The 13,922-nt window shown below is 42.9% G+C and overlaps 1 protein-coding gene across 3 annotated transcripts in view; it reads right to left on the bottom strand.

Moving 5' to 3' along the window:
- COL4A2 (collagen type IV alpha 2 chain) overlaps window positions 1-13,922 on the bottom strand; it is a 244,435-nt gene that overhangs the window by 170,777 nt on the left and 59,736 nt on the right. For all 3 annotated transcript variants that reach the window (XM_074963584.1, XM_074963593.1, XM_074963603.1), the window contains exon 4: window positions 6,151-6,231. In XM_074963584.1, the coding sequence (XP_074819685.1) occupies window positions 6,151-6,231 (81 nt within the window). The remainder of the gene's footprint in view (window positions 1-6,150; window positions 6,232-13,922) is intronic.

Raw genomic sequence — 13,922 nt, 5'->3', positions numbered from 1 at the left:
TCCTTATTTACTTTTTCATCACCATTCATGATTTTATAGACCTTTGTCATATCCCCTCCCTTTAGTTGTCTCTTTTCCAAGCTGAACAGCTCCAGTCACTCCTCATAAGGAAGTAGTTCCATACCCATAATTTTTATCGCCCTTTTCTGTACCTTTTCCAATCCTAATATATCTTTTCTGAGATGGGGTGACCAGAACTGCACACAGTATTCAAGATGTGGGAGTATCATGGATTTATATATATATACACACACACACACATACACACACACACTCTAATTCTGTGCAATGTTGCTTATATTCAAACTATGGAACCAGCCCTGCAGCCCTTACCTACCTGAGTAACCTTTATTAAGGGCCAAATCCAGAGGGGTGTTGCCCACTCACTCAGAGATAGAACTGAACACCTCCGAATAGGTGCTAAAGGCCCTCAAGATCTATAAAAATCAATGGAACTGACTCCATCACTTACCCTACTAGCTGACAGATTCACTGTTCTACAGGAACATTGCTGTGGTGGAAGGTCATAGTAATGGAGAGAGAGAGAGAGGTGATTTCTCAGATAGCAAGATCTAGCTGTACAGAGAGCTTTGAATATCAGGATGGAGACCTTGAACTGGGTTCAGTACTCCTTGCAAAGAACAGAGCCATAAGTTCACAATAGTGTGTGGTGCTAAACAAACATGCTGCTGCGTTGTGTAGGTGTTAGTGCTTTATGAGAACATGTGGCTTCATTCCTATTTATAATCCTAAACATACTTTAAACTGTTGGTTTCTTTAAACGAGTGGACTAACTCACCAACCCCTGTACCAAAGAACATCTCCAGCCATAGGACTTCAATCCCTTTTCTTCCAAGTGTTAGTTTTAGTTCTTCAAGAGATCACTCACATCCTTTCCCTCTGATCTGGGGCCTTCTGCAAGACCCCGTCTAATCTCTACGGGGTTACACTCCACAGGCCATCTGCTTGGGAGACAGGACAAGCCCCTCTGCTCCCTTCTCCTTCCCGGCCTTTGCCTTGCAGGACTACTTCCACAAGTCATCCACTTAAGAGTCTCTCATAAACTGGGGTCTTCCTCCAACCTGAGGACTCCTGTTTTCTACAGATCAACTGAACTTTTGCTGGCTTTTATGAGGACCAGGTGATCTTCAGGCTATCACCTCATCCCTATCCTCACAGTCACAGTCACAGCTGAGAGGTAGCTGATTAGTCAAGTGGGGCTGAGTCCAATTATCTTGAAGAGCCAGACACCCTGTGATAGTTCCTGTGCAAAGAATATCCATATTTAGTTGACGCACAGTCTGACTGCACTCAGACTTCCAAAGGACCAGCCAACAGAGAAAAGGGAGAAGGGAATAAAGGAGTAAACACTCCAAAAAATTCAGAGGAACTGGCTCAATCAAAGTTCCCTTTATCCTCCCCTCCAAAGATTCAAATTATGAGGCCAGACAGGAAGCAGTCTGACCCGCAAGAGCCACAATTTTGAGCTTTCACTCATTTAAGAAGAAAATGTGTATTTTATTATGAATTGAAAATGTAACCCTGAGCCATGCCCTGAAACCTTTAAACTGAAGTGTTTGAATCAGACCTGTCACAATGGGGAGGTGGTAGAGGGGACCCATGCCCAAATCCACAAAACAACTTGTATGCCTAAAGTGAGAGTTAGGTGCCTAAATCCAAAATTTAGGGCCACTAAGATCCTGAAACCCCCTGCTCATGTGTAAATGCCTAAAATCCCTCCGCACCTACAATTTTTCTGCAAAGTCCCTGAGGCACCTAAGTTTCTGCCTCTGGGAGGCATCCAGACACTCTCTCTCTCTCTCTTTCTCACCTAAGCTCTCTCTCAGTCCAATGTGACCCTCAAACCAGGAGAAGAGAACTGGGGCAACACCTCTCCTCTTCAAGGGCCAATCCAATAGGTGTGCTCAGAGCACACCTATCTTCACACAAAAAAGCTGGGAGACCTTTAATCCAATGGTTGGGACTGGGAGACCCTGGTTCCATTTCCCCACCTGCCTGAGGGACAGAAAGGATTTGAACAGAGGCCTGCCCCCCTCCCAGGGAAGTGCTGTAGCCCCTGGACTATAGCATCACTCTCACTCACCCAGTGCATATTTAATTATTCATACACAGGTTTATGGCTTCAACAGGAGAGCTCGAAAGAGACCCATTCAGAATATCCCATAGTCCACTGGTTCGGGAAACCGCTGTTCCGACTGCTTCTTCTCATACAGCAGAGGAAATAATTGAACTGGAGTCTCCCATATTCCAGATGAATGCCCTAATCACTGGGCTAAAGGTTATAAGGGAGGCCTCTTCAACCTTCTCCTTCCTCTCCCAGCCATTTTATGTGGAGTTAGGTGAGTGCTGTGCTGTTCTTGCAAGAAATGGCTTAGACATCTGACTCCAGGAGAGACTTCACTACTGTGGATCCCAAGCAGAGACAGGCACCTTGATCTAGCCTGGATTTGGATGCCTAACTCCCAAAGAGGGGTACAACTTAAGACACACCTATCTTGTTGGCATCTACTATTGGTTAGCTTAGGCAGCTCCTTGCCTAGTGTGCTGGCTTTTGTGAATTGCATTCTCAGGTGACTCTCTTCCCCCATGCATTGTATAGGGAACCTAGGCACCTCATCAGGGGCTGTGGATTCCACAGGGCAGCTAGGTGCCTAAAAGTGAGGAGTTGCAATGCCTAAGTTCCTGTGCAGATCTGGGCCCCACTACCTTCACAATCACCTCCTGTGCAGCTCCAGAAGCAGCTCTGATGTGAGCAAAGAGCACTCTGAGCAGCTGGTGTCTCTTCCCTTTCAGCTGCTCAGCAGGAAGTCCACTGGTATTACAGGGGAATGAGGATAGTGGCTCTGGCTGGTTCTTTATCTGCTTCCCTGCAAGTCTGCAGGAGCTCATTTGACTCTCTTTGACCCTAGGGTAGCCCTTAAAGTATGGCTTCTGCCCTCACATGGCCACCTGGAACAGCCATGAGATAAGAAAAGGAGGAAAAGCTGAAAACCAGCAAACAGTGATGGCTCCTTGGTTCTTTGCACAAGATCTGCCAGTGGGGTTGCTCTAACTTGTGCCACCTGGCAATAGTTTCATAGGAACCACACACCACAACCAATAGGCAGCATGCTCCAGCAACTCCTCCCCATGTTTGGCATGGTCGGGGGGATGGAGACCTAGAGCTCCCAACTGTCATCCATGTCACATGATATTCATGCCTCTGGCAGCCCTGGCACTCATTCCTGCAACCCAGCTGGATCCTCATTCATCAAGCCAGGTGGTTAGCAGGAGCTGTACTAGCTCCTCTGAGTCACTAGGGGCACCTGCTCTTCAGGAAGCCTCTCTGGCACCTGCTCTCTTACATCTGCTCCTGGCCAGGTACCAGTACTAAGCAGCATAGAGACTCAGGGTGGAGGAAGGGAGGAGTTGATTGTGGCAGGAGCTGCAAAGTAAGGCAGAAAGGACTGAAACTTTATATATGTAAAATTAATGACAAGTTTCCCTTTAGGTCTTTCCAGCCAGCACAGATGTTTTCACAATTATTTGTAAAGTTGTTAATGTACTGATGAATTAACTTCAGTCAGAAGTTTTTGATGTATAGTCATTAGCAGCAATCCAAAGGAGTGGTACTGCTTCTCTGGCTTGAAAGACTTCTTATTAAGAAAGAGTTCTCCACCAAATTCTAAATTGTACCCAGTGGCAGCAATGCTAATTAGCATCAGAGCTTCATGTTTTCTTTATCCAATGGTTTGTTGACTGCGCTGAATTCCAAATGCCCTTCAAAGTGAGGCTGATTATGCCAGCCACAGCTAGTCACGGGACAAGCAGACTCCATGCAACTTCTCCAGACTTCGTTGTGAATGATAACTAATAGGCAACATGCCTATTGTGCATGTAGTGAGTCACCTCAAGAACAGAAAATGAGCACTGGGCCAGTTTATACTGAGGTTTTGTTTGAACAAATATTCCCTCTGAGGACTATCATGAGAGCAAACTCTATGCCAATTTAACCAGAGTCTCTAGTGGCAAAACGTTGTTGCTTAAACCAGATGTACAGTTGAGCCTGTGACAGCCGAAGAGGCCAACAAATACTAAATGCATCCAATGCACACGGTGTCAAAGTGATGTTTTACAGAACTAAAAATAATTTTGTAAACATGTTGTGAAGTTCTTTGGATAAAATAAAATATACCCTTTTCCCATTATTCACACATTTCTAATTAAAACTGAACCACAAATAACAAAATAAATGAGGAGAGTATGTTTTGTAATAGATCTTCCTTGGCTTTCAGTGTTTGCTTACCTATGACCTAATGGCATCAGGAGCCTGCTCAACTCTCAATTAAGTCAAAGGGAGTTGAGGGTAGTGAGTGCTGCAGAACTGCCCTAATTTGATAGTTTTCATAAATTAATTTATAGTGGGCTTCCACTCACTAGGGCACATTAGTGAGTTTCTACTTTGCTATTTTAATATTTTCAAGTTTCTGCCCTACACAGTTGTTTGTTTGGTTGCTCTTTTCTCCTCTTGAATAGATTCAGCAACCTGTGAAATAAGGGTTGGTAAGCCAATACAAAAACGCAAAATGTTTTAGTCACAGTACTTGGCAGTATTTCAGCAAGTAACTCTTTCCACCATCTCTAATGGCTATAAGAAATCTGATACTTGGCTTCTGTCACAAAGATGATAATAAACAAAATTACAAAGGAAAAAAAAAGTACAACCCACCCAACTTCATGAATCCTTTTACCACCACTAAAAGTTTTATCCTACAGTGCACCAAGAAGGATGTGCAGGGAAGATGCACACCTGCTGAGCGAAGCATGCTGACTGAATAGGTATAGAGGCAGTAGCTGCAGAGAGAGTAATGTGCACCAATTAAGTCAGTGGCCCCTGCTCCCAAACCAGCTTCAACTGGAGCAGGATCTAGTCATTGTAATTAAAAGCACTTAATGACCTTGCACATATCCCCTTCCATATGGGGGCTCAATATCCAAAAGGCCTCCGGGGGCATGGTGACTGAACATAACTACTACACTGTTCTTCCGTGCTAATCCACTATATGGTAATGAGGCATTCTCCTGATGTTGATATGGGCAATCAGTACTTCTGCTGTGAGCAGGAATACTGCTGGTAATGTGTTGCTTCATCATCTACGTCCCAGGACAGCAAGTAGCAACACCCTATGCAGAGGAGGCCCAACATCTTTTGTGGCCTACCACCCTTCCTCTTCTACTGTCATGCAGGGTCAAGCCCAAGGACTATAACAAGAAATTGAAGTGGCACAAACTGAGTGGAAAGTGGAAAAAGGGAGCTCAGATGGGATTCAAGACAGGAGCAAGGATGTGTGGCCTGCCTCTCTTAACCTTTTCTTAGCAGTAGGGGCCAGAAAGGGCTGAATTACTGTATCAGATGTAGCAGAGTCTGCCATTTAGGGCTCCTAAATCATGCAGGATTGGATGTGCACCCTTGCACAGGTTAGGAGCTTTGCATGGCGACTGCCCCATCCTGCAATCCTTTTCTTGCTCCCCTCAAAACACTGCTCCAGCCCCTTCTGCTTCGTGCCAATGCATTCTACACAGTCCCAAATGGCTCCCCTCCCGTGGAAGTTCTAAATCCCACAAGCCTGATATTCTTCTGCTTTAATGCAAATAATGAGGACTCAGTATACATTTACCCCCATGCCCAATTTTTAGAAACATTTTGATAAAACTGAAGGTTACTGAATGGTTTTATAATTGCTTAACATTGCCATATGATCCAGGCCAGCTTTGCCTCATAAAAAGCCAGGAAGAAGTGGTTTGCCATATAACTTAGTTCTAATACGCTGCATAATGAAAGAGACCTTTGATAATAATCCTGTAATCCTCCACGCAAGTGCCATGTACTGCGTTTTGTTCCAGAATGTTTCTTTCTTAATTAAATCTTAGTTTCAGATATGCATTTAGTTGCTTCATTCAAACAATCTAAAAACTGCTATAGGAACTATAGTGAAGTAAAATAATAAGTTATTCTTTTTCAGCAAGAGTATTATTTAACATACATAACTCCTACAGCCTGATCCAAAGTTCACTGATGTCAGTGGGTTTTGGATCTGGCCTCTACAGTGCAACATACAAGTGTCTGGACAGGAAGACATTGGTACTTACACGGCCCCCTTTTTCAGGGAAACATTCACATCCCCTACTACAGTCTCTTCCTCCACATGGTCCTGTGTAAGATTTTCCACCCTGAAAACAGAATGCACACAAAAATGTTAAATAAAGTCAGCTACAGTACATAAGAGAAAATAGTAAAACATATACTTGGAATGGTAAGCTCACTGGGAGTTGTACCAAGCAAAGACTAGGCCTTCTTAATCCATTCTTTCCAAGGAGGAGGATTAGTAGATTTCCAGTTCCTAGTTATACACATTTTAGCAAAAACCGTAACAGCCTAAAAAAGCATTGAATCTAAATTTTAGGAAATTTCAAAACTGTCATTACGGGTTTAACACTACGAACTACTGTGACAAGATTTTCTACACGGATATAGAATTTCTAAATGTTGTTATAACTTCACATTGTGAGTAGTATGTCTCATACATCTTTTTGATGCCTCCAGCAAACATCTGTATTACATAAGCACAGCTGCTGAATTCTTTGGGGGGGTATTGTATAAGTCATGTATATCAATGCAGTGGGCCATTCAATACCTGGTATTAATTGTTATTGTATTGTCAAGACATATCCAGTATATTCTAAGTTTTATTGCATGCAATAATTTAGATTCCCAAAGCAAACACCCACATTTGTTGTGAGGCTCTCATGGCTCTCATACATTTAAGTTCCTTTTGTGTTAGTTTTAGGGCATACAAGATTTAAATTAATTTGGATTCAAAGTTTTCCCCAAGTTTGATGAAACCTGATAGCTAAATTGATAAAATGTGTCCTAGGAACTGAAATTGTGTCTTCAGCTTCCCAAAAGATTTCATATTTGTTTCAGAAAATAATCTCCCAGACATAATACTCCCCCACTTCATTCACGGAATTCTGCACCATTTGAGAAGGAGAATATGTTTAGACTATACCATACAGGAGTGACTAAGTCATGGCCATTTTGTAATCACTAACAACAAAGAGTTTTTCTCTTAATTGGTGGTGTGGGTTTGAATTTGGTAAACATTATTGCTAAAAAGAAAATTCACTGGAAATTTGGAAGCTGGTATATTTGTTTACTTGTGGGGGAAAATGCAGTTGTTTACACAGGTATTGGAAAATGTTCAGAGGCTATGGTTTATGTGACATCCTTCCTTCCAGCTTTTAATTTGAAAGTTGTAACAATACTCATAACTAAAGTAGTGACACCAATTGTTTGTTTCCATAATTTTAGGAAGTTTCTAATTTCCTTTTCCTCTTTTTTATGTCCTTTAAGTAGAAAAATTCTTGGGATAACCAAAAGAAAAATCTGGAAGGTGTATCTAGAAGGTAGAGAACCCAATGGGAAAATATTTGAGACTGACCCTAATTTTCCATTCTGGATTATGGTTGGGCTCTTCTTGCCTGGGTTTGGCTTTTTGTACTTCTGAGTTTTAGAGGTAACATTTTCCACTTTTCCATCTATAAATGTTTATAATTCACTGATGTAGTGTTACTGCATTGTCATTTATTTTGAAATTATTATGAAATTGTAACATAAGGTTCCCCCCCAGTGTTTAAGTGTAAATTTGTAAAAAAATTCTAGTTAAAATGTTATGTAAACAATGCTATATATATATATATATATATACACACACACGATGGAAGGGCAATCAAGTTAGAGTATGACATAAGACATTGTCATTCAAAAAGGCCCAAACTCTAGGGACAAAAGTTTAGAGATATACAAAGTATTTTTTATTTGATTTCTATAATTTTTGAGAAAAATGTATTTAATTGTTTATGTGAATAAACCTGACTTATTGAAAACTGAGCTGACTATCTTAAAACTGTGTTAACAATTAAATGACATTTCAGGAGCTTGTGCAATTAAATTGAAGGTAAGAACCAAAACTGTAGCTTAAAATTCAAGAAGTCTGCTGAAGAACAATCTGAGGTCAGAGGTGGCATTAATCTCTCATATCTTGGTGATGGTCTAGGATAATGGTTCTCAATCAGGGGTCCAAGGGCTGCTGGAGGGCCATGAGCAGGTTTCAGGGGGGCTGCCAAGCAGGGCCAGTGTTAGACTTGCTGGGATCTGGGGCAAAAAGCTGAAGCCACACTGTGTGGGGCTGAAGCCCCAGGCTCCCAGCCCTGCCACCTGGGGCTCAGGCTTGAGCAACCTAGCTTTGTGGGGCCCCCCTCTGGTGTGGGGCCCCAGGCAAGTGCCCTGCTTGCTATACCCCAGTGCTGGTCCTGGCTTTTATATGCAGAAAAACAGTTGTGGCACTACCTAGCCATAGAGTTTTTTTAGCATGTTGGGAGGGGCCTCAAAAAGAAAAAGTCTGAGAACCCCTGGTCTAGGAAGTTTCTTGCAATTTCTTGCCATTAAATAGCAACTATCATCTTAAAGCAACCATATTATTTTGAAATCCTAAGTCTTGTTACAGTGAAGATTAATTACAGAAAGTGCTTTGAGATCTTCAGGTGGAAGGTCTTACACCATAAGTGCAGGGTGTTTTTATTTGTATAAATATATTCACTCAATAGCCAAGAGACAGTTTTTACAGTGTCTAAACACAGTCAGACCAAGGGACAGTGAGAATTATAGTTTGTAATCAAGTTAAATCATTTATTGATCAAGTTTTATTGTTTAGTCATTACTACTAATCCTTCAGCTCTTCATTATTTAAACTGATTCTAAGTCATTTTCTTCATCACTAGTCATTAGCTATCATATGCATTACACATTAATGACTTTGGCTTTGCACAGTTATATCATTGAAAGGTTGATTTATTTGAGCATTATTCTTTAACTCTACATTGAGCTCTGTTGGGATACTCACATGAGTAAGGGCTCAGTGTGAGTAAGGACTGCAATATCAGACCTAATGAGTACGCAAAAGCAATGACAGACTGGAGTTACAGACTGGGTTAGTATGTACTGGATATTAGACACACAAATAATTTCCCATGGTATGTTGAAGACCATTTAAAAATAAGTAATTTAAGGTTAGAGTGATCTTTTCCTTATATTATATGCAGAGCAAGCAATGAAATTCTTTTGGAGTGTATTCTGCTCTCCTTAAGTGCAGGTGATTCCTACTAATGTCAATGGGAGTTACATGTGTTTGGAGAAGAGAATGGAGTTAATGTGTAACATTTTGCTGCAGATGAAGATAGACTTTACTATTTATGTACAAATAAGAGAATGTGAAACTGCCAGTAATGTCTGTGAACCTTGTGCATAAAACATTAGCATATTTAATATTAATCAAATGTATGTAAAAATGAAAGTATAAAACTCATGTGTCCCAACACAAAGAATATTTTGTCCTCTCTGTTCTCAAACATTTTGTCCCAAGACAATATTTCTTATGCCAGTGCATGTCCAGCCAACAAAAAGCAATTCTCTGCAGAGAATTTGGAGAGACTTTCAGTTTTGACCTGAATCCGGTTTTCTCAAGCAAAAACCATTAAAACAACAACAAACACTCACTAACCACTCAAGCTTCTGTATGTATTAATTATTTTTTTTATTGCTAGCATTTAACACAAAATAATCCACTTAAGTCATTGTCATCCCTGGATGCCCATTCAAACCCCCTAACAGTTGGTATTCTGACAGAGAACAAAGCCAAACACAGAACAAGGCTCCCAGTACAATTCTACTAGTATATCAAAAACAGGAAATATAGGCCATTTCCTTACATGCAGCTTTAAAAATTAAGGAGATTATAATCAAAATATTGCAACATGCTATCAACAGATTCTGCATGCCCCACATTGTCTTTGATACTATTGCAGAATTTCATGTTATACCTCGACAATAACTGTAGTCGCTGCTATCAACTTTATTCTTTCTCTCAGTCACAGCATCTATGCCAGGCTAAGATTTACAGAGGGATTTAGAAAGTCTGGGAGCTTAATGTAAAGCTAAGGTTTGACTGGTAGTGCTGACAAACCTCATACTTGTGTGGTATGGCAATGGGTGGCATATTAGGGTATCTGACCTGAGATTCTGGCTTGAGAGTTAATTTTGGATTCCAAACACGCCTTTGAAAGCAGAACATTATAGCATCACCAGTGAGATCTGCTAGTTCATTTATAAGCACAGTTTCAGGGGATTTACACTCAGCTGTAAAATCTCATGCTGATCTGAAACATTGTCTATAAAATCCGAACCTGGAAGTGTTTCTTTCTTTTGCTTTCTTTAAAAAAAAAAGAAAAGAAAAGAAAAAGAGCCTGTTCATGTGTTATAGAGAAAGAGGACACCTGGGCATTTCAGTGGTTTCAGATGTATTACTCTGTATTGCAAGTGTAATCACTCAAAAATGGCTTTATTTAAAAAAGAATACACCTTGTGTCCTGGGCATGCCAAATTATTCTCCTAGCAAAATGTATAAACAAATCATTCAAAACCAGCCTGGAGAGTGTTGCTGGTTGGGTGCCACGGATTACACCAGCACTGATCTGCTTGTCATCAGGTTAGAGGCTGAGCCCTGACCTTTGCAGGCAGTCACGCCGCAGGGACTGTCGGGGTGTGATGGGAAGCAGTCACCTGAAGCTCTGGCTGCCTTCAATCCAGCAGCGACTAAGAATACTGGGCAGTAAGTCTTCTATGAAGTCAAAGTTTAAGACCTTAATTGGCCTGGGTTTCCAGAGGATGGGGAGATGTAGATTGGCAGCTGTCCGAGAGGAAGGAAAGCATGTAGGTGTGGATGTACTCTCCAAATATTCTGAGAATTGTTTGGCTAAGACAGCCTCTTTTTTACCTAAGAAAGCCTGGTCTTTTTTTATTTGATGCATGATTACCATAACTTCAGCACTTGACCTACATATCAAGGGCCAAATTCTGCATGTTTACAATTCCCATTGAAACTAAGGGGAGCAACATGTGTCTCTCTCATTGGAAAGAAACTGGAACCTACATTTGTACACATTTGGGGAAGGACTTTTCACAAAGAACAGACACAGCCCTGGCCACCAGCCACATTTATAGAGCAGGTGGTTTTGAAAAACTGTTCTGTGTATTCTCTACAATATATGCAAAATGACAGTGCACCCTTCTGAATATTAAGATTCAATCATATGTTCACTATCATGTAGATCTGATTATTAGTTTTTCCTAATGTAGGCCAATGTGAAAATATTCTTTGATCCAGAGCTATGTTGATCAAGGTGTGTGTGTGTGGGGGGGGGGGGGGGACCATCCTCCCTCTCCAGCACAGCTATGCCAGCAAAAGCCCTGTGCAGACACAACTATGCCAAAAGCAGAATGTTTTTGTTGGTAAAGCTAATGTCATTCAGGGAGACGGTGTTACTATGTTGGCAGAAAAATTCCTTCTGTTGGCATGCTGCATCTGTCCTGGGGGCTAAGCTGGGATAGCTATGCAGACATAGGCTTTGTAGTGTAGACCTGAATGAATGAGCAGTTTGGTTAGTGCTGATTCTGGCTCCCTCTGTGCAGATGTGCAAAGAGGGAGAGAGCGTACAAGGAGCAGATAGACCCCCACTATTTGTACTCCTTGGGGGAAAGGGGAGCTATAATGTTACCTATGGTTCTAACAAGCCCAAAAGGGGCTGACAAGGTGGAGGCGTAGCCAGCCAAATGCCTGCCTGCCCAGCTTTCAGCACACACTGTGAGACTAGCCATGTAGGTTAGGGGTGCTGCATCTCCCAAAAAGAAGTTATAAGAGAGTCTTTCTCTAAACAGGGTCTGATGGACAGATGACTGGCAACTGCTACAAGGGAGGGGCACTTTCACAGAGCATTTAGTATCCTATGAAAGCCACAAGAGAGCTGATAACATTCATTGTTTGGAGGCTGTATGCAGGACGGGCTCCAGGCCCCAGGTGAATATCTAGATGTTTGTTTGTTGTGAGTAGCTGAGTGTTCCTATCTGAGTGTTTGTTATGAGGACAGTTTGACTGTGTGCTTGATTGGTTGTTTGAAAAGGGCGGGAACTGGGAGTGCTTTGTTCCAGGTGAGCCTTAAGTGGGCCTGACTGTATAAAAAGCCAGTCAGCAGAAAACCAGCTGAGTAGCTAACAGCTGAGCAGCTAACAGCAGGAGTTTGCCTGGGAGTTCGCCTGGGGAGAGCCCACTGAGGCTTACATCTTGCTGGATTCTCTGAGTAATTACTACAACTCCTGAGGAAGCTCGTAGAAGGAAGGTAATATTGGGGGGGGGGGTGTTCAGCTGTTGTGACCTGCACTGGATGTGCTATGTTTGTCTTTCTTCCACAGGACAGAAGCGACTTTGTCTGTACAAAGTGCAAGCTGGTCTCCATATTGGAAGAGAAGGTTCAAGGTCTGGAGCAACAGGTATTGACCCTGCGTTGCATAAGAGAAACTGAAGATTTCCTGGACAGACGTCAGGATATGCTTCTACGGGCACAAGGTTCTGAAGATTCAGAGCAGGCTGCACACTGGGGACAGGAGGATGGTGAAGAAATTTGGCATCATGTGACCTCCAGAAGTAAAAAGGGGAACATCCATGTACCAGCAATGCAGATACAGGTAAGTAACCATTTTCACGTTCTCTCCACAGGTACTAATGTGGAGAGTGGACCAGATGATACGTCTGAGGGAAAGGAGCAGAAGGAGACTCTGCCGATTGGAAGGCATGGGATGCACTGTCCTAGGGTTGGGGGTTCCACGACCACCGCTCCCAAGAGAAGGAGGCGGGTGGTGGTGGTCGGGGACTCTCTCCTCAGGGGGACTGAGTCATCTATCTGCCGCCCCGACCGGGAAAACCGAGAAGTCTGCTGCTTGCCAGGAGCTAAGATTCGCGATGTGACGGAGAGACTGCCGAGACTCATCAAGCCCTCGGATCGCTACCCCTTCCTGCTTCTCCACGTGGGCACCAATGATACGGCCAAGAATGACCTTGAGCGGATCACTGCAGATTATGTGGCTCTGGGAAGAAGGATAAAGGAGTTTGAGGCGCAAGTGGTGTTCTTGTCCATCCTCCCCATGGAAGGAAAAGGTCTGGGTAGAGACCGTCGAATCGTGGAAGTCAACGAATGGCTATGTAGGTGGTGTCTGAGAGAAGGCTTTGGATTCTTTGACCATGGGATGGTGTTCCAAGAAGGAGGAGTGCTAGGCAGAGACGGGCTCCACCTAACGAAGAGAGGGAAGAGCATCTTCGCAAGCAGGCTGGCTAACCTAGTGAGGAGGGCTTTAATCTAGGTTCACCGGGGGAAGGAGACCAAAGCCCTGAGGTAAGTGGGATACCGGGAGGAAGGAGGAGCGCGTGACAGGGGAGGGCTCCTGCCTCATACTGAGAAAGAGGGGCGATCAGTGGGTTATCTCAAGTGCCTATACAGAAATGCACGAAGCCTGGGAAACAAGCAGGGAGAACTGGAAGTCCTGGCAAAGTCAAGGAAATATGACATGACTGGAATAACAGAGACTTGGTGGGATAACTCACATGACTGGAGTACTGTCATGGATGGATATAAGCTGTTCAGGAAGGACAGGCAGGGCAGAAAAGGTGGGGGAGTTGCACTGTATGTAAGAGATCAGTATGACTGCTCAGAGCTCAAGTATGAAACTGCAGAAAAACCTGAGAGTCTCTGGATTAAGTTTAGAAGTGTGAGCAACAAGGGTGATGTCGTGGTGGGAGTCTACTATAGACCACCGGACCAGGGGGATGAGGTGGATGAGGCTTTCTTCCGGCAACTCACAGAAGTTATTAGATCGCAGGCCCTGGTTCTCATGGGAGACTTCAATCACCCTGATATCTGCTGGGAGAGCAATACAGTTGTGCACAGACAATCCAGGAAGTTTTTGGAAAATGTAG

This window comes from Natator depressus, chromosome 1 (genome assembly GCF_965152275.1).
Source record: "Natator depressus isolate rNatDep1 chromosome 1, rNatDep2.hap1, whole genome shotgun sequence".
Taxonomy (NCBI): domain Eukaryota; kingdom Metazoa; phylum Chordata; order Testudines; family Cheloniidae; genus Natator; species Natator depressus.
This window is presented reverse-complemented; position numbering and strand designations above follow the sequence as displayed.